General features: G+C 42.1%; 1 protein-coding gene across 6 annotated transcripts in view; it reads right to left on the reverse strand.

Annotated features, from left to right (window-relative positions):
* Nucleotides 1–4,322: 4,322 nt before the first annotated feature.
* Nucleotides 4,323–21,047, reverse strand: part of RCBTB2 (RCC1 and BTB domain containing protein 2) — a 44,388-nt gene continuing 27,663 nt past the window's right edge. For all 6 annotated transcript variants that reach the window (XM_063595957.1, XM_008963828.4, XM_063595956.1 and 3 more), the window contains 5 exons: nt 18,064–18,254; nt 17,080–17,206; nt 14,962–15,101; nt 11,573–11,703; nt 4,323–5,612 (listed from right to left, as the gene is read on the reverse strand). In XM_063595957.1, coding sequence (XP_063452027.1) covers nt 5,472–5,612; nt 11,573–11,703; nt 14,962–15,101; nt 17,080–17,206; nt 18,064–18,254 — 730 coding nt within the window. In that variant the 3' untranslated portion in view covers nt 4,323–5,471. The remainder of the gene's footprint in view (nt 5,613–11,572; nt 11,704–14,961; nt 15,102–17,079; nt 17,207–18,063; nt 18,255–21,047) is intronic.

The raw sequence follows: 21,047 nt of genomic DNA on the forward strand, positions 1-21,047 counted from the left end.
TTTTTGTGTGTCCATTATCTTGGGACTATATATAGTAGTATTGACATATGACAATTGTCATATTAAACAATGACAATATGAAAGGTTAAATTTACTACACAGACCAACCTCAGTTACTTCCTAAATACAAAATGTTATTTTTAACTGAATTTACTGAGAAAATTGGTAAGCTTTGTATTTCTATGTGTTTTGACAAAGATTGAATTAAAAATAACAGTAAGATTTGATTTTTTCCTTTCTCTTCACAATTCTCCCAACTCTGTTGATGTAATAAAGGGGGGTTGCATAATAAGATAGTTAAGATTATATAGTTTGTAGTTGCATCTTTTCATTATTCTTGGTTAAGAATCCAGCCTCTAAATAAAACTCTCCATGTTAAGGTCCAGAATGACTGGCAATTTACATGAACTATAACCTGAAGAACATACTTAACATTCTTAACCTTTGTTTTTTAAAATGAATTCAATGGCATCTTCACAAACCTCTATCAGCAGATGAGGGCACTTCTTCATTCCTATAAAATCTTAACCTTTCTCTGTGTAAATTAGTGGACAATTATTTTAGAAGCACTAAAACATTGACTTCCTTGTGTGAGCAAGAGAGGAAACAAAACTTTTGGGAAAATCTAAGATAAACTTGTGCAAAAAAAAGGATCCATTAATTTCTAATGTAGTGTCCTTATGAAAATGTACCTTTTCTCTCATATCACTAAGGTTCTTCAAACACTCATCTGTTAGAAGAAAATTTTAAAAAGGAAATCTTTCTCCTTCCCATAGGAGTGTCAATGGCAAGCCTATCCTCAAAGACCAGAAAGAAAGCATGTTTTTTCAGATAGATGTACCCACACCCAGGACTCATCTGTCATCTCTCAGATCTAAAACTAGCTCTTCTTTATTGTTTGGCGTCAGAAGTTTTAAGGGCTAAACCACTAATTCTCATCCTTGGCTGAACATCAAATTACTTGTGGAGCTTTTAAAATGTACTGAATTTGGGCAGGGCGTGGTGGCTCATGACTGTAATCCCAGCACTTTGAGATGCCAGGGTGGGTGGATCACCTGAGGTCAGGAGTTTGAGACCAGCCTGACCAGTATGATGAAACCCTGTCACTGCTAAAGATACAAAAATTATCTGGGCATGGTGGTGTGCACCTGTGGTCTCAGCTACTTAGGAGGCTGAGACAGGAGAATCGCTTGAACCCGGGAGGCAGAGGTTGCAGTGAGCTGAGATCGCGCCTCCAGCCTGCTGGGCAAACAGAGCAAGACTCTGTCTTCTTAAAAAAAAAAAAAAAAAAAAAAGGCGAGGCGCGGTAGCTCACGCCTGTAATCCCAGCACTTTGGGAGGCCAAGGCAGGCAAATTGGCAAATCATGAGGTCAGGAGATCGAGACCATACTGGGTAACACTGTGAAACCCCGTCTCTACTAAAAATACAAAAAATTAGCTGGGCATGGTGGCGGGCACCTGTAGTCCCAGCTACTCGGGAGGCTGACGCAGGAGAATGGCGTGAACCCGGGAGGCAGAGCTTGCAGTGAGCCGAGATCGCACCACTGCACTCCAGCCTGGGCGATAGAGTGAGACTCAGTCTCAAAAAAAAAAAAAAAAATTCCATAGATTATTCTGTTGTGTGCAGAGATAAGAAGCATGTAAACCTACACAAAACAAAGCTTAGAGAGCAAAACGGGGTAAGAGTCCAGAGTAACAATCTGTACTCTGGCAGTATGCCTACTGACCCACGGTGGAGTGTGTAAAAGGTAGTCCATTTTTCATCCCCCAGTAAACTTATCTGTTCCCATTTGAGTGTTCCAATTTTTAGATGAAGTGAGTTCACAAAAGAAAAAGGCACTGAGGAGCTTCAGAAGACCCTGTCAGAAATAAGCAAGAAAAAGGAAGACACTGTGAAGCTATAAAAGCTTGGTCAGCTATAGCTAGCACAGGAAGGTGGGGGAGAGAGACCAAAGAAACAAAGACTGTGGTTGTCTAATGGCCAGAACAGATGCTATAGGTGCTTGCCATGTTTGAATGTTTTTTTGTTGGATAAAATAGCAAACTTATCAAAAATTGAAAACAAATGGTATAATACTACTTTTAAAATAACAACAGAATAAAACTATATAGTTTTAAAAACAGGATTCAGATTTAGATCTAGAGACACTCAGACTCTGCCTCTACCAGATAAAGTCTGAAGAAAAATGGTTAAGCAATTTGTTAAAGAGAAACTGTCCATTTAGTGTTGCTGTAACAGAATAACTAAGGCTAGGTTAATTCATAAATTAGAGGGGTGTATTTGGCTCATGGTTCTGGTGGCTGGAAGCTTCAAGATTGGGCAGATGCATCTGCTGGGGACCTGGGGCTGCTTCAAGTCATGGTGGAAAGCCAAAGTGGGGCAGACGTGCACAAAGAGATCATGTGGTGAGAAACCAAGGTCGCTGAAATCCCTTTGATTTTTTAGACAGAGTCTCACTCTGTCACCAGGCTAGAGTGCAGCGGTGCCAATCTCAGCTCACTGCAACCTCCGCCTGCCAGGTTCAAGTGATTCTCTTGCCTCAGCATCCCGAGTAGCTGGGATTACAGGTGCCCGCCACTTCACCTGGCTAATTTTTTGTATTTTTAATAGAGATGGGGTTTCACCATGTTGGCCAGGCTAGTCTTGAACTCCTGACCTTATGATTCGCCCGCCTTGGCTTCCCAAAGTGCTGCGATTGCAGGTGTGAGCCACCACACCCGGCCTGAAACCCCTTTTATAACAACTCAGTCTTGGGAACTAATTCAGTCCCAAGAGAACCAGAACCCACTCTTGCTGGAGGGCATTAATCTATTCAAAATGGATCTGCCCCCAGGACCCATACACTTCCCACCAGTCCCTAAGGCCTCCCAACACCACCACGGTGGGGATCAAATTTCAATATGAGTTTTGGCAAAGGACAAACCACATCCAAATCATAGCAGAAATAATGGATTCAAAATGTGACCCAACGAAGAGAATGAAAAGACAAGCCACAAACTGGGAGAAAATATTTGCAAAAGACATATTGGATAAAGGACTGTTACCCAAAATATACAATGAACTCAAAACAATTAAAAAAAAAGATTTAAAAATTGACTACCAATCTGAACAGATGCCTCATCAAAGAAGATATGCAGATAGCAAATAAGCACATGAAAAAATACTCCACATCCTATGTTATCAGGGAAATGCAAATTAAAACAAAAATGAGATGGCACTATACACCTATTAGAATGGCCCAAATCTGGAACACTGACAACACCTAATGCTGGTGAGGATGTGGAGCAACTAGAACTCTCATTCACTGCTCATGGACATGAAAAACGGTACAGCCACTTTGAACTACAGTTTGCCAGTTTCTTAAAAAAAAAAAAATACTCTTAACATATAATCCAGTAATCATGCTCCTTGGTATTTACCCAAAGGAGTTGAAAACTTATGTCCACACAAAAACCTGTACACAGATGTTTATAGTAGCTTTATTTGTAATTGCCAAAACTTGGAAGAAACCAAGATGTCCTTCAGGAGGTGAATGGATAAACTGTGGTACATCCAGGCAATGGAGTATTATTCAGCACTAAAAAGAAATGAGCTATCAAGCCACGAAAAGACTTGTGGAAACTTAATTGCATATTATTAAGTGAAAAACCAATCCAAAAAGGCTATATACTGTATGATTCCAACGATAGGACATTCTGGAAAAGGCAAAACTATGGATACAGTAAAAAGATCCATGGCTGCCAGGAGTTAGGGGCAAAGGAGGAAGGGATGAATTCCGCAGAGCTCAGAGGATTTTTAGGGCAATGAAACCACTCTCTATGATACAATAATGATGGACACAGGTCATTATACATTTGTCCAAACTCACAGAATGTGCACCACCAACAATGGACCCTAATGTAAACTATGGACCGTGGGTGATAATGATGTGTCCAAGCAGGTTCATCAGGTATAACAAATGCACCACTCTGGTGGGGGGTGTTGACAGCAGGGAAGGCTGTGCATGTGTAGGGCATGAGGCATAAGGGAAAACTGTGTTTTCTTCACAGTTTTGCTGTGAACCTAAAACTGCTCTACAAAAATAGTCTTCAAAAAAGTCACCTCGCCAATAAAGAGCAGACCAAGACAATAATATGAATGATAATTAGGTTGTTTATAAGCTATTTGTGGTCTAGGGTGGGCTTTCCTATGAGACTTTATCCGAGTAACTGCTTGATAAGAGCATAATATATCCAATTGATTTATGTACATCTAAGAGACATGAGGTTGACAATTTTATAATTTTGCTGCTGTTTTGGGATTAAAAAAAACCCCAACACATTTGTTCTGTTATCTGCAAATAAGCACTTTATTACCAAATAGTTCAGCCTCAGAACAAGAATTCTAATTCCAAAAGGGTTTTCTTTACATTACATGATATTGTGAGATACACATTAGAAGAATCTGAGACTATGTTCCATTTCAGTTTCTCTTTTGCAATTAGGTAATTTGTTTTGATCTAAAAAGTACAAATTTATCTCATTCTTGTTAATGCTGTCCATGAAATGTAAGTATCACTTCCTTCTCAGCTAGTGCTTTATAGTTATACTGATGCCAGGTTAAGAGACCTATTTTATAGTGACATGAAAGTCAACTACAAGAAAAGCACATTGTCATTTTCATTTACAGAGGCAAATCCCTCTTAACACAAAGAAAAGCAAAGGACCTTATGTGATTATGTAAGGCAGATCAGCCCAGGAATTTCATTCAAAGATAATACTTCATACTCCATAATCCCATGTGAGAAATTAATGAATGACTCCAAGTAAAAAGAAAATTAAAATTAGCCCTTGGGCCTCTGAAAATTTAATTGCCAGGGCCTTTTGTCAATTCTAAACAATGTTCTAAATTAGCCACAATTTCTCAGAATGATATACCAGAAGAACATGAACCTCAATAATTACAGGCTGTTTTAAGTTTATTTTGTGAAAGTTATTCCTTCTCCCAGTATTCCATGACTAAAGCTGTTCTCAGGACATACTGAAGATTTATAATAAATTGAGTGCCTATTATACACAAGGCACTGTGCTGAGTGCTGAAAATGTGGTAAGGACAGACAGCACTCCTTGTCAAGCTATCTATGTGGTATCAGCCAGCTGAATAATGGAACATTTGGGCCAGAATAGCATATACTGAGACCAGGGTACCAAAGGTGTCCAACTTAAGTGACTCAAAAAGAGGAAATGGTAAATAAGATATTTCAATTTTTTTTCCTTGACCTTAGTCACATCTGATCAGAACATTCAATGCTTTCTACATAAACTCTGGGTTTAGGCAGACAAAGACCACTCACCACCATCCTTCTTCTGACAGTTACAAGTACTCAGCCAAACATAGCTCATCATACATACTATTAATTAAAGAGAAGTGATTCATCTCTGGCTTTTGCAGGGGAAATGGAAAGGCTCAAAAACTTTCCTGCAGATGGGATCAATTTTTAAAGGCTCCAACTCTGCTTGCTTTGCTGATAAAGTTCTTCAGGAGATCATGGTCCATTTCTGCAAAACCTGATGTTTGTGTTACTACAGTCAGATGGTTTATGCAAAACCTGAAGCAGAATTCTTCTAAATCCTAGGAACAACAACAAAGATGGTTTAATAAATTCATATTTACTAATTCAATGCAACATAGCATGAAAATCGCTAAAACAAGTTAGGCAAAGAAAAAGGATTTAATAGGCAAGTGGAGGAAATGATGGCATGGTAATACCTAAAGAATAGTCATAAAAAGTATAACAAGTATGAATCATCTATGCTTGTAAAAATTTAAGTAGCACAGAGTAACATTCAAGTTCCTCCGCACTAACCTAGGTAAAGAATCTAACTTTTTCTTCCCAGAGATAGGCATGTGAGTGTGTGAATTCCTTGGTACCTTTGTCTAGTGACAGTATTTGTAACTGTTGATTTCACTTTCAATAATTGTTAAAAGCCCTATACTCCTCTTTTATATTTATATCAGCGTCTTTAAGTATGTCTGCCTATAAAGAGTTGATGGAAGAAAAAGGTAAGCCATAAAAAGCAGTAATGCCAGGAAATTGCTGCTCTGAAGTCATTAACAGGCCACCGCTTTTTCTCTTTATGAGACGACACAGGATGGGATGGATGGATTTGATCACACTACATATGCCTTCAATAATCTCAACTGGGAAAATGCTTTAAAGAAATCATGACTTCCAAGTCTCTGGTAAGAGAGACCCAACAGATTGGTGTTTTCTGGCTTACTGTAATGCACTCTGGGCCAAAGAATAATGCTGTAGTAATTCTCTTGATTAGAACTATAACTTGAAAATCAGAATGAGGCTGACCAGATGCTTTTTGGCCCTGGAGAAGTGAGGGCAGGCTGCTGAGACCTCCAATATGCCTCAAACCCTAGGCTACTTGGCCTAGGACAAGATGCTGCTAGGTGGTGGTCAATTTTTAAAAGTTTCCTCTCCAAGCTACTGTAGGTAATTTATAAAAAATAAAAGCCCCAAATACTTTCTAAGCAATTACATATGAACATTACACACGATAGTCTTTTCTTCTTTAGACATAAATTATAGCAAATGCTGAAGATGGAAAAAATAAAAAAAATAGCAATGCTGATAGCCTTGCCAATGTACATATAAACCTACGGTACATTTTCTTTTAAGAAAAGAAAGAAACTATACTAGGAAAATGTTTATTTCATGCCTGAACATAACTGGGCAGGCTGTTGGTACCACACCAGCAATATGATGCGCCTCTGTCCCAGGTAAGCCCTCAGTGATAAACAGGGAAAATTCACACACCCACTTGTCATCACAGCATACTATACATAAAAATGTGCTTCAATGATACATGCTGAATATCTCAGGGTCCATTTAAAATTATGTGCTGTTGCTTAAATTTTTAGAAATGACATTTTTGCCTACAGCACACAAAAGTGAAACCAGATAGAGATGCATCATCTCTTTGGCTGAAGTCTACAGAGAGGAATGGAGGAATTCATACCTACACCACACACATTAGAGTGTGTCTGGAGTTAGGTGGCTGGGCAGTTTGATGCCTCACAGATCTGGACAGCATCAGGAAAATTGCTAATTAATGGGAGAATGAAAGGACCCTAAAAAGTTATCACTTGGATCCATGCTCCTTTACTTTATTCTAGAGTGGGATCTTCCCCTAAATACTAAATTAAGGACAGGACTTGGAAAGAGTTCCTGTGATTCTAAGAATTCAATAAATTGGCATAGGGTGGTGGTACTGGTTATAGGGGAATTCTGTCCATAGAAAACAAGGCCCCCATTATTTTTCAGTTAAAGAATTGTAGTCTATTTTGAATGCTACCACTCTGTATGGCTTCATGTTCAAAATGGGGCTCTCTGTTCTGTCCTGCAGTCCTACCACATTCTCCTAGTTTGCTCATTCTCCTACAGGACTCTCATACTTCTCCCCATAAGCCTGACATCTCCCTTCTCATCCTCATCCTCAGCTGACATGACTTCCTATTTCACTGAGAACCAGAATCACTTGAAAAGAACCTCCACAAGCTCTCCCCACCACGTCTCCTTGCCTATTACAGAGAGGCCTGTGCATGCAATCTTCTCTGGATCAAAGGTCCAAGACCCTATAGAAAGCAGAGCCCTTGCTCTGTCACTAGATCCCACTGCTCCGCCTACTAAGGGGCCCTGCTCTACCAACTGTCCCCTGCATCACTGGCTTGTTCCCCTTCACTGAGTCATTTGCATCATTAGACAAGCTTCCATTTCCCACATCTTAAAAAAGTAAAGATGTTTTACCTCAAATGCCCCAAACCTCTTCCTTTTTATCTTTAGAATAAAATTACCATGAAAAGCTGCCTCTATTCCCCATCTTCAGTTCCTCTACTTCCACGCTCCGATCAGACTTCCCGCCTCACTGCGCTAAAACTGCTTGCCAAGGCCCCCCCGGCGTTCTCATCGCCAAACCCACTCGTCAGTTCTCAGTCCTCGTGCAGACGTGCCAGCAGCATCTGGTGTGGTTCGGACTTTTTCCTTCCTGTTTCGCTTTCTTTCCCAGCCTGCAGGAAACGGTCTGCTGGTTTCTCTCTTCCGTTACTGCTCACTCCTCTTCAGTCTCCTTTGCTGGTGTCTCCTTATCTCCTCAACCTCTAAGCACAGAGAGCTCAGGACTTAATCTTCAAACCTGTCTCACGTCACTGCCTCATAGCTTTGACTTCAGCACATTTCTCTCTGACTTCCAGGCTTGCTTATCCAATTTGCTTATTAGACATTTCCATTTGGATGTCTAATAGACATCACATACTTCTCATATTCAAAACCAAATTCCGGATATTTCCCCCAAAATGTTGCTCCTATCTTCTATATCTCAATAGATGCCACTTTCATCCTTACAGCTGCTGAGGGACAGAACCTCCTCAGTCGTCTTTTTTTTTCCTCACATCTAATCCATCCGCACATCCTGTTGGCTCTACTTTCAAAATGTATTCAAAATCTTAACCACTTTTTACCATCCCCACAGGTGATAACTTGGACCAATCCACCATCATCACTTACTGGATTATACAGCCTCCTAAGTACCCTCCTTCACACACACACACACACACACACACACACACACACACACACACACACACACACACACAGTCTTCTCTCTCTCACCCTCTCTCTCTCCACACACACACACACACACACACTCTCTCTCTCTCTCTCTCTCTTCTCTCTCTCACCCTCTCTCTCTCTCCCTACCTCCCTCCCTCCCTCCTCAACACAGCAGCCAGGAGGCAGGAGGATTACTTCAAATGCCCATCATATCTGCTCCTCTCCAAACCCTCTGATGGCCACTCACCTTGGAACTCTGATTCCTGAAACTTGCCTATGGACTCTGCAGGCCCCGCCTCCTCCCACACACGCCACTGTGCGCCTCCACCGCACCATCTCCCTGCCTCATCAGCTACTTCCCTCCCCACGGTGCTCCCTCCACACCGGGCTTGCTTTGCCCCGAACACGCCACCCACACCTCCTTCAGGTCTCTGCTTGAGTCACCTGCTCACTGATGTCTTGCCTCCCTGGCCATTCTATTCAAAATTTCAACTTTCATCTCAGGATGGCATTCCCTAGGCTGTCTTCCCTGTCTTACTTCTTTCCATATCACTTGTCACCATCTGACATACTATATATCCTATTCATTTATTGATCACCTATCTCCCCTCACCAGAAATTCCCATGAGAGCAGAGATTTTGGATTGTTTTGTTCATTTGCAGTACCCCAGTGCCTAGGGCAGTGCCAGGCATGTAGCAGGCACTCAGTGAATATTTGTTGAATCCATGCATAAATACTCCTGATTTCAAAATACTGAGGACAATGGAGAATTGTAGTTAAACATGCAGTTTTAAAATGTGCCCAATCTTGGACTGTATCCCAGTTTTGCAGTTTACTAGTTTACTCAGATTACTTAATCTTTCCAAGCTTCAGTTTTCTCATTTATAAACTGGATCTAATATAATAATGCCTATGTCATATAAGGTTGTTTTGAGGAGTAAATGAAACATGAACTGTGCTTAGAATAATCCCTGGCTCATATTAATTATGTACTAAGTGACAGTCCAGCATGAGGGATAATAATTTGCTGAAAGAGCCCATTTCTTGCTTATTTGAGCCAGGCAAATCAAATACAGCACTGTTCTTTATTTACGAAAGCTTGTATTTTACATTAAGTACATATACAGTCTATTTTACTTATAGTCTATTATACTAATTTAGGGTACAGCAATTAGCTGGACAGGCTGTAGTACAACAGTGCATCTCTATAGGCAAAACTGAACATCCATGAAAAGAGTATTTAGTAGGTACCTACTCTGTGTCAGACACCGTCCTAGGCGCTGGGGATATGGTTGTGAGCAAAACAAAGTCCCTGCCATGCCTCAAAGAGCTTACTTTCTAGAAAACAGAGAGCTGGAAGGTAGCCAGACAAATAATTCACATAAATAGAGAATATAAAAAAGTATTAAAAATGAAGCCTGATTCAGATGCAAACACCACATGCCACCATCTTGACATTGGAGATGGCCCTCCATCACCGTGGCTCATCACTGTGATGCTCGAGAATGGACTAGGAAAAGTGCATGGATTTTGTCTGACCATGAAACATTCTGTGTTGTAAGTGCCCAATATGTTATTGCCTTGATATAAAACATTCACTGTGCTTTTAAATGTCATTGTTTTGAGGTAGTACTTTTTTTTTTTAATGTTAAGTGAAAAAAAAATCTAGGTTTCAAGTATTTACAAATATATAATGTGACATAAAACAAAAACTCAGAAGCTGTTATATGAAAGTGCTAATGTTCTCTGGTTGATGAGTCATTACCTTCCTCACTTTTTGTCTTTTACAAATTTTCTTTAATAAGCATAGTATTATTTATGTAAACAGAAAAAAAGTTATAACCTTTCATCTACTAAAATGTCTCTGTTTTCTTTGACCAAAGGAGAGGATATCCTTATACCAAAAGGAAACTGACTCGAAGATGTTACAGCCTGTTTCCTAAAGATTTGGTTCTAAGATTGGTTTTCTTTCCTTTCTTTATTATCATAACAATACATGGTCACTGTAAAAGTTAAAAAAAAAATAAGCAAAGAGAAGAAAATAAAAATCATCCACAATCCCACCATTCAATGATAACCACTAAGCATAGTTTTCAGTCTTTTTTTCTATGTAGATAATGAATTTTAGTGTTTTATTCAGCTATTTATACTTTTTCAAAAAATAAAAATAGGATAACAGTTTTTCACTTAGTGATATATCTTGAATAGCTGCATAATTTCTTGATATTAACATTTTATAAACAAGCCTCCACTATTCACACTAACCTTTTTCTGATTTTTCAAAATTATAAACTGCTGAAGTAAACACCTTTGAAGCTAAGTCTTTGTGCAAATCCATGATTAATTCCTCAAGATAAATACTTGTGAGTGAATTCCTTGAAGAATTATGTCTTTAATTTAAGGTGCTTAATACGTATTATACCAAATTGTTCTCCATACCAATTTGTACTCTCATCAGCAGTTTAGAAGAACACCATTATTCTGATCCTATACATTATCTCTAAAAATATATTCCTGCTTTGACAGGTGAAAAGTTATACCTTGTTTTCATTTATGTTTTTTGTCTATTTATAGAGCCATTTGTTCTTTGGTCCATTTCTTTCAACCAAACTGTTCCTATTGTCTTTTTGTTTTTCACTCTGGTAAACAGACTTCATTATATGTTGCAAGTATTTTTCCCAGTGTCTCATTACTTTGTAAGTTTCTCTATGGTATTTTTAAGTGGATAAAAGTTTCTTATCTTTTTAAATCAGAGCTATAAATCCTTTCCTTTATGGCTTCTGCCTTTGATGTCCATCCCAACATTATATAAATATTCGCTTATATGTTGTCTAGTACTCTTGTTACTTCATTTTTTAAAAAATATTAAATATTTCCTCTACCCAGACTTTCTTTTAGTTTAAGGTACGAGGCAGACACCTGGGTTCCATTTCTCCAGGAGGCCGGCAGCTGGAAGCAAGCTTTCCTTACCTGTGCATCATACTTCACCGCAGCCGAGAGCAGAGCGATGGCATTCTCCTCGCAGATGCCTTGCTTGATAGTTTGTTGGCAGAGCTTTTTCAAACGATTTTCTCTATAAAATGTAGCCAAGTCTAGCAGTCCTGGTGGAAAGAGGTGTTTATTAGGGGGAGTGATTTCAAGCATCCTGATTTACACTTGCTCACTCAGCCACTCAGAGATGATTTTGACACTATTTTAGATATAATCCTCAGTGAAGCACTGCATAGACTGATGCTGACTGACACTTATACTTCAGTGTGGGGCTCTACCCAGGATGGCAGCCAAGCTGAGCAAACATGATACACAAATCATTAGCTGTTGAAAAACAGGAGCACAGGGAAAATAGCTTTAATATTTTTTTCCTAGGAAAAAAGCATGTGCGCCTTGAATGACCCCTTCCCCTGCAATCTCAATGTCAGCTTCTCCTGGGCCACTCCCAGGAGCACACACACATGCTGTAAGAGTGCCCGCCGTGAAAAGAAAGAAAAGAAGAAAAGAAAACAAAAGAGAAGAAAAGAAGAGAGGGCAGGAGAGGGAGGGGAGGGGAAGGGAGGGGAGAAGAGGGGAGGGGAGAGGAGGGGAGGGGAGAGGAGGAGAGGGGAGAGGAGGGGAGGGGAGACCCTTTCATGGACACGTGTCTTCCTCCTGTTACCCTATCCCACTGCTCCTCTCTACAGCAAAACTCCTAGACAGAGCTATCTGTATCTGCTGTCTCCATTTTCCCACCTCCCATTCTGACCTCAAGCCATTACAAGCAGAACCCCATCCCCACCACTACTGCAGTCACACCCTTGGTGGTCACACCTGTGGCAGTCACAGTGGCTTTGAGGGTGCAATATTCTCTGGTTTCCTCTTACTCGACATTTACACAGAATTTGATATGGTTGATAATGCTCTCCTTAGGACACTTTGTCACTTGCTTGCATTTTTCTTCTCTTTAATTAGTTGCTCCTCAGTTCTCTAGGCTGGATCATTTTTCCTGACTTCCAAATGTTTGAGTGCCCCAGGGTTAAATCCTCAGACACTTTCCTCACTTACTTCCCAAAACCCCAGCCCCAGGGTTTTAAATATCATCTATATATGCAGGTGAGTCCTGTTATATTACCTGTCACCTATTTTCAAGTAATTCAACGTAGACTGGGTGAGGTGACATATGTAAATTAATTTTAATCTACCCCAAGGAATGATAGGAAGTACTCTAATTGAAGCAGTCAATCAGCATCTGAAAGATCCTATTTGTTTTTCTGAATCTTCATTACAGGATTTGTAATTAGCATAAAGAATGTCAGAATTAGTTTGTCATTGCTGAAATGAGTGGTAGCCAGGATCAAAAGGCTAGCTGAATCCGGCTACTAGAACACTGTCATGTCCACCTCAAGCTAACTTTTCACGCAAGGTACTTAATAGAGTGTACGAAGTATAAAGAGCAGGGATTTCATCAATTTCACCATATTAATTGTTTTTGTGTCTATCTGCTAATAAATCTTATACATGTGGTAGACTTTGGTTGGAAACTTGCTTTTTTAATAACAAATATTATCAAAGTTATAGAGGAAAGACAGATAGCCCACTGGAGGACACTGAAACCTTGAGTTGTGAATGGCTTCATTGTTTTTGGCCCCAAGCTTCAGACACACATGCAAGCTGCACTGCCCTAAGAGAGGACTCTGCCCCAAGCCCCGGCTCTGCGCCTCCTCCACGCACACCTTCAGCACGGGGTGGCTAAGGAGCCACATGCCCACTTCTAGACCACACTTTGGGTACCTGGGAACCTGGGACTGCCTGCATAATTGGCCTTGAGGCCACATGTGTGGGTATTTCCTCCCTTAGACCCCACCACCAATGTGCAGACCCCCTGGCCCAAAAGGGTAACCTGGGTTGGGGGTGGATAGAGCTTGGAATGCAAGCTAGGGTGCCCACACACCCTTCTGCTGGAGGAGGGGCCTGTCCTGCCTGTGCCATTGGGTTCTGGCACAAGAAGTCCTGCAACTCTAAATGTCAACTAAAATTGAAACCTGTCCTTTCAGTTCTTAATGAAATTACATTTTTCAAGGTGGGAGGATTGGACATATTTTTATCTGAAGTTCACTAGCTTGACATATAACTTTAAGTTTTTAGACATATGGAACATAGGTCTCCATTTGGAGTCTTGGCTACAGCCCCACAAATGTTAGTGGTGGGCTGATAAAAAACTGCCACTCGCGGCCGGGCGCAGTGGCTCACGCCTGTAATCCCAGCACTTTGGGAGGCCAAGATGGGCGGATCACCTGAGGTCGGGAGTTCAAGACCAGCCTGACCAACAAGGAGAAACCTCGTTTCTACTAAAAACACAAAATTAGCCAGGCGTGGTGGTGCATGCCTGTAATCCCAGCTACTCGAGAGGCTGAGGCAGGAGAATCGCTTGAAACCGGGAGGCGGAGGTTGTGGTGAGCCGAGATAGTGCCATTGCACTCCAGCCTGGGCAACAAGAGTGAAACTCTGTCTCAAAAAGAAAAAAATTATCACTTGGGTATCTAATGGGAAGCTCAAACTCCTTTGACTTTCAAAGTCCAGAGCAAGCCTGTTGTTCTCTATCTTCCTCACCTCAGTGCCATTAAGGCAGCTACCCAGGCCAAGTACCTCAGTGCAGCCATCCTTCTCTCTCAACTCACACCTCTCATCCCATCTATCAACAAATCCCATCAGCAACCTCTTTAAAATATATCTAGAATCTGATCTCTTTTCAATACTTCCACTGCTATACAACCCCAACCCAGGAGACCATCATCTCACACCTGAACCAATATAATAACTGATGTTTTAAACACAGATCACATCTCTCCTGTGGCAGAAGCTGCTAGTTGCCTCTCTCCCGACCCCTACCCCAACACACACACACACACACACACACACACACACACACTCTCTCTCTCTCACACACACATCCATTCTTCCTTTCTACTGAAACCACAGAATTTTTAGCCAAGCTACGGCCCTCTGGAAATGCCCATTTTCCCAGCCTCCTAAGCCGCTGGGCACAGACTTGACTGACTCAGGCCCACAGCCTGAAATAAGTGGAATTCCTGGGCCCTGCTGGTGGAGACACGGGGATCTGCTGCATGGCCCTCAGTCTCTGTCCCTTCCTCCATGCTGCTGCCTGCAATGCTCCACGGTGGTGATGATTTGATTCTTCTCTCTCTTATCTGTCCAGTCAACCTTTGTAATAAAGTAGTAACAAGGGAAACGTGTTTGGATTCAACACACACAAAAAGAAATACTTCTGTAATTACTCTCACAGTGACTTTCTTTTAGGTTCTATAGAAACCACCTTGTCAGTTCCTCAACATTTTGCCAAGTTTTTGGAAGTCTTTGGCAATTACCTACTGCCTCCTCAGGAGAAAGGCTGATGCTGTCTGTGTATAGGTATTCCAGGAAGGCCCGGTAAACAGGATATGAAAATTCACTCATTTCTACAATATCATCCTCGTTATCTTCCAATGACGAACGAAAATGCTCACATCTGAAGGAAAAAAGCAGTATGTCAGGTCCTAGCTTCCCAGCCAGGACAGATGGCCTCTGTGAGGACCACGTTCTTCTCTCGAAGGTGCACGCTGGCACGTCCCTGCTGTGGCTCCTCACTTTCTTTGCTGGCCAGGGTTTTCAAACAATCATCTATTCAGCAAGGCTGTATATGCAAACCTGCTGCCAGGGGTGGCCTGGGAAGCAGCCCCAATGGCCGTGCTAATGGGGACAGAGCTGGGCTCCCTGGCATCTCTCTCACACCACAACCACTGTCAGCATTTAGAGAAATCAGTGGGTTTATTTTTATAAAATCTAAGTAATTCTGCTTCCTCACTCCATTACGGGTTGAATGATGTCCTCTAAAAATTCCTGTGTTGAAGTCCTAATGGCCAATACCTCAAAATGTGACCTTACTGGGAGAGAGAGCCTTTAAAGAGGTAATCAAGTTATAAGAAGGTCACTAGGGTGGGCCCTAATCCAATATGACTGGCATCTTTATAAAAAGGGGAAATTTGGACAGGGCGCGGTGGCTCACGCCTGTAATCCCAGCACTTTGGAAGGCCGAGGCGGGTGGATCACGAGGTCAGGAGTTTGAGACCAGCCTGGCCAATATGGTGAAACCCCATCTCTACTAAAAATACAAAAATTAGCCAGGCATGGTGGTGTGCGCCTGTAATCCCAGCTACTCAGGAGGCTGAGGCAGGAGAATCACTTGAACCTGGGAGGAGGAGGCTGCAGTGAGCCGAGATCAGGCCACTGCACTCCAGCCTGGGCAATAGAGAAAGACTCTGCCATCTAAAAAAAATAAGGTGGGGGGAAATTTGGACACAGACATGCACAAAGGGAGAATGCCACATGCTGACTGGAGTTAAGCAGCCACATGCCAAGGAAGGCCAAAGACTGTCTGCAAATCCCCAGCAGCTAGGAAAGAGGCAGGAACAGATTCTCACTCACAGCCTCACAAGAAACCCATCCAGGTGACACTTTTGATCTGGGATTTCCAGCCTCCAGAACTTTATGTTGCTTAAGCCACCCGGGCCATAGTACTGTGTTACAGCAAACAAATCCACCCCCCTTCTTTCATGCAGGTTGATGTGATATAGAGAGAGTGAACAAACGCTGCACAGCTTGATCTTACTAAAGAGGAACTGGAGACTAAAATGCTGTGTTCAGTGTGTGACTCACTGCAGTAGGATTTAAATATCTGTTACACAACATAATGAATTTCAAAATCATCATGTAAAAGAAAGAAGCCAAGCACAAATGAATGCATCCTGTATCATCCCATCTAAATACACTCTAGAAAATGCTAACTCAGCTACAGTGACAGAAGGAGCTGCGGTCACCCAGGGCTAGGACATGAGGGGTCTTTGAAGGGTGATGGGAATGTTCTCTGTCTGGATGTGGGGCAGTGGTTTCACAGGCGTAGACATGTGTCAGCACTCATCAAACTGCACACTTGAAATGCACACAGCTCATTGCTCAAAAACATTCACAAATGTGATTTTTTAAAATCTCTGTGCTAGCCTCACTATAGACCTTTTTGGTCTGGAAAGGCCTTGATCTTCTCTTTTTTAAACCATCTAAAAGTACACCACAAGTGATTATAAGAAGGTGATTATTATGAGCTGAGCTTGATTCCCAGGCAGAGACGGTAACTGATGGACGTCCAAGTATCAATACGGTGTTCAGAGCACAGGACACACTTGGAGCGTGCGCTGGCTGCTCCCTGCTGCCAAGGTGACCACACCACTTTTCAAGCCTAAGGAACGCCTATGGTACTGATTCCCGGAACCACACAACCTGTGTTATTTCTTGTTTCATGTATATTTCTCCCCGCTCCACTGTATGCTTGTAAGAGCAAAAACAGCCTTACAATTTTTCTTGATTACTGAGGTGCCTAATATAGTTGGACACTTAGAATATAATTGTTGAATGAATTACTTTTCTCAATTCTCAAATAAATGATTCCTTACCGAATCTTGAGAAGGACTTTATGTGCATAAATGTACTTTCCATCAACTAGAAACTTCAGGCCTGCAGTGTCCGGGTTGTCAAATTCCCTCTTCAGTGACTCAGCCACCGTGAGGTGGTCATCAGGTTCTAGGAGAATAATGCAAATGCTTCCAGAGTTAGCTACAGACATAATGAACACACAGGACAGGATATGGCACTACTCTACTGGTACTCATGAAAGGACCAATTCCTCAAAATAACTGAGCAACTGAGCAATGGGTTTTTTCCCCTGAAGACAGATTTGCACCTCTGTAATCATTAAGAATAAGAATCTCACACATATCTGCTTATAAATCTGGCAAAATAACAAGAAAAAGTCCCAAGCCACATCACTAATTTTGCATGAAATTTTAAACATTTGAGTAAATACGCTAGTTAAAAGTAAAAAACACAGTTTCTCAGTAAAATTAAAAAGCAGTCCAATAAGGATAGGGCACAATGGCTCACACCTGTGATCCCAACACTTTGGCAGGGGCAGAGACAGAAAGATGGTCTGAGGCCCACGGTTTAAGACCAGCCTGGGCAACACAGAGAGACCCCACCTCCAAAGAAAGTTTCTTTAAATTAGCCAGGCGTGGTAATGGGTATGTATAGTCTCAGCTACTCAATAGGCTAAGGCAAAAGGATCGCTTGAACCCAGGGGCTGAAGGGTACAGCGAGTTATGATTGCACCACCGCACTCCAGCCTGGGCAACAGAGCAAGACCTCATCTTTCTCTCTTAAAGAAAAAAAAAAAAGTAGTCAAATAAAATTACTTTTAGTTTAGTACTGGTGTTGATTTCTGATGCTCTGAAGAAAATAAAATTAGTTCCCTTTTGCAAAAGCCCATCAGAGAGAAATAAATTATGATAGTGCACCTAACAAAATCCTCATTATCAAAGTAAAGCCCTGAGTTCTTTCCCAGATTTTCAGGCCATCCCCCAAATGGACAGTGACCAGCTTACCCACGGAGAGGAGGCGCCACGTGACGGCGGGCGTGGCAAAGCAGGCAAACACGTCGTCAGTGCAGGAGAAGTGGGTGAGGTGCGGGAGGATCACGGACTGACCCCGGCACTGGCCCCACATGTACACGTGCCCACCCTGCGTCTTGGCCGCAGACGTGTGTGTGGAGTGACAGGCTGCAATCTCGATAATCCTAAATTCACAAACACATACCACATAAGCACAGTGACCAGGGGCAGAAACAAGTTGGGTCCTCCTCCCGCCAGGTTTAACTGATGTGGGACATCATAAAATTACAAAAAGGGTCAGGAAAAGGAAAAAAAAAACAAAAAAAACCCACCACATGACTCATACACCTCATCTCCTAAATTATCAGGCACCAAACCGTTATTTACATTTAAGCCACACTTCAATGGCACTTATAACTCATGAAGATCTGTTTGTACCACTTCTAGCCAGTAGGCCTATAAAAATATGCACCACCCTGTTTTGAAATTCAAGTATAACCCAAGAGAGTAGTGGTCCCCCCTACCAAAAAAGGGTGGTTTAAAATTTTTCCCCCTAAAACATCACTTACTGAAGAAAATAATAAAGATTTGGGTCATCTGGACTGAGGGCCAATAAATAAATATTTTAATGAAGACTTCACCGATTTTTAGAATGCTATGGGTCATTCCAACTCCTATTGCACAGAGTAAATTCAGTAGTTCTACCACACTGGGCTGTATGACCTGGAGCCCAGGAGAGCAGTTTCCTAGGATCACCATGTGATATGCCCTACTGCTCTAAGTTCACGATTGATGAGGAGGTAGTTCTCAGAACAATTTTTTTTTTTTAAGACAGAGGAGTCTTGCCTTGTCACCCAGGCTAGAGTGCAGTGGCACGATCTTGGATCTTGGCTCACTGCAACCTCTGCTTCCCAGGCTCAAGCGATCCTTCTACCTCAGCCTCTGTAGTAGCTGGGACTACAGGTGCAAGCCACCACACCTGACTAACTTTTGTATTTTTTGTAGAGACAAGGTTTTGCCATGTTGCCCAGGTTGGTCTTGAACTCCAGAGCTCAAATGATCCGCCCACCTTGGCCTCCCAGAGTGCTGGGATTACAGGTGTGAGCCACTGCACCCGGCCTCAGAACACTTCTTAATGGAAAACATTGTCTTGTTGATCTGGAAGTAATTTCTTTTCCATCAGAATAAGCCACCATACAGATGGAAGGAAAATGGTAAACTCTTTTAACCCAGGGGAAGTCCCCATCTTGATTTTGCTACAGCAGACAATGGTACCAGCATCCTCAGAGACTTAGGCTCAGAACTTCAGGGTCATCTTTGACTTCTCCCTCCTCATTTACCACTTTCTTTAGAATATCCAGTTAAATAACAAAGATGCTTTCTTTGTAATGTCTCCCCTCAGCCACCACTGGGGGGTCAGGCACACCCCACATCTGGCCCCTGTAACAGCCTCCCAGGTCTCCCTTGCCTTAGACTCTCTCTTCTGCCCCAACTCACACAGTGCTGGCAGGTTAATCATCCTCTTGGAACACCGTTCTCATCAGAACTTTCACACGGGCAGTGGCTTCTCTCAGATAAAATCCTGACACAAGACATAACTCCGTCCATGATTTGGCGTCACCTCTGTACATACATCTCACAAGTCAATTTTGTCCACACACCCTGTTTCAACAAACAGGCTTTCTCATTGCCCTTCAATGACTTCATACATGGTTGTTCAGGAATGTTCTTTCTCTCTGCCTTACAAATCCTACCCATCTTGTAAGGCCCAGTTCAAACTGCCCCAAGTTTGAGGTCTCCCGCTCACCTGAGCTCCTGCAGCACTTCCTGTCCACACCATTCCAGCCTGGCCCTGTTACTTTATGCATCCGTTTCACCTGTTCAGCGAGATGACCAGTTTCCGGCAGGCCTAATCACTGGCTTAATTCTCTCTAAGCACATAACGTGGTGTCTTACTGAATATAATCTATGGGTCACTTTACTGACTGAGGAAGACTCAACAACACAGAGCAAAGGTTGTGTAAGACCCCACTGACACGGGCTAGCACCTGAAGGGTGAGGATGATCCTCCACTGCCTCCTTTAGGCAGTTGCTCTCAAACCAGGAGGGAGGTGTTATCACAGAACCTGGAGCTTGTACCGGCTCGCCTCAGAGGCTGAGACATGCTGTTCTCATGTGCGGTAATCTCACTGACTTATTATGAGGATCATTCTTAGCCCTTGAAAACCACCCACAAATACTAGAGGAAAAGAGGCTACGATGGCCCACAGTGGAGAGCTCAGGATTTGGAGTCACACCTAGGTTTGTTTTTTCTTTCTTTTTTTTTCTTGCAGCTCCAGCTCAAAGGAAAACAAAAACTGGGTTTGAATCCTCGCTCTACCACTAGGCTGTGTGACTAGCACTAGGCTGCATGACTAGGGGAATGTCACTTAGCACCTAGGAGCCTTGGTTTCATCACATTGCAAGGGTGGTGTGAGAATCAAGTGATAAAATGTTAAGTGCCAACCAGGCACAATGTCTGGGTGCAAATGGTTGCATGACAATAGAGGTTTCTTTACATTATGATGACTACTCAGCCTTTTAAGTGACAAAGCATCTTTTAGGTGGAGACCATGTATTTCTAGTGATCAATTCAGATTAGTAGGACTTTCCCTAGAAGAGTCCTTTCCTGATATTTGCAGGGTTAGGCCAGTCCCCTGGCCTAATCCAGTGCTGTGCAAAAGAACCGTGCCAGATGGGGAAAATGGTTAACAATATTTGGCTTCTCAATCAGCACCATTCTTTTCAACAAATAAAGAAAATGGGAGAAGGAAATAGAATAAACTTATTCAAAGAGAAGTACGTCCACTGTTAGTATCGATTTTACTGGCAAGCCTCCTAAGTTACAAGCAAATGTGAGGATAGCGACATGATCTGTCTTCGTGGCCTGGTGCTGTGGGCAGGACACGCGGATCAGAGTCAGAGTGTAGTTCTAGGGC

Source organism: Pan paniscus, chromosome 14 (genome assembly GCF_029289425.2).
Source record: "Pan paniscus chromosome 14, NHGRI_mPanPan1-v2.0_pri, whole genome shotgun sequence".
Taxonomy (NCBI): Eukaryota; Metazoa; Chordata; class Mammalia; order Primates; family Hominidae; genus Pan; species Pan paniscus.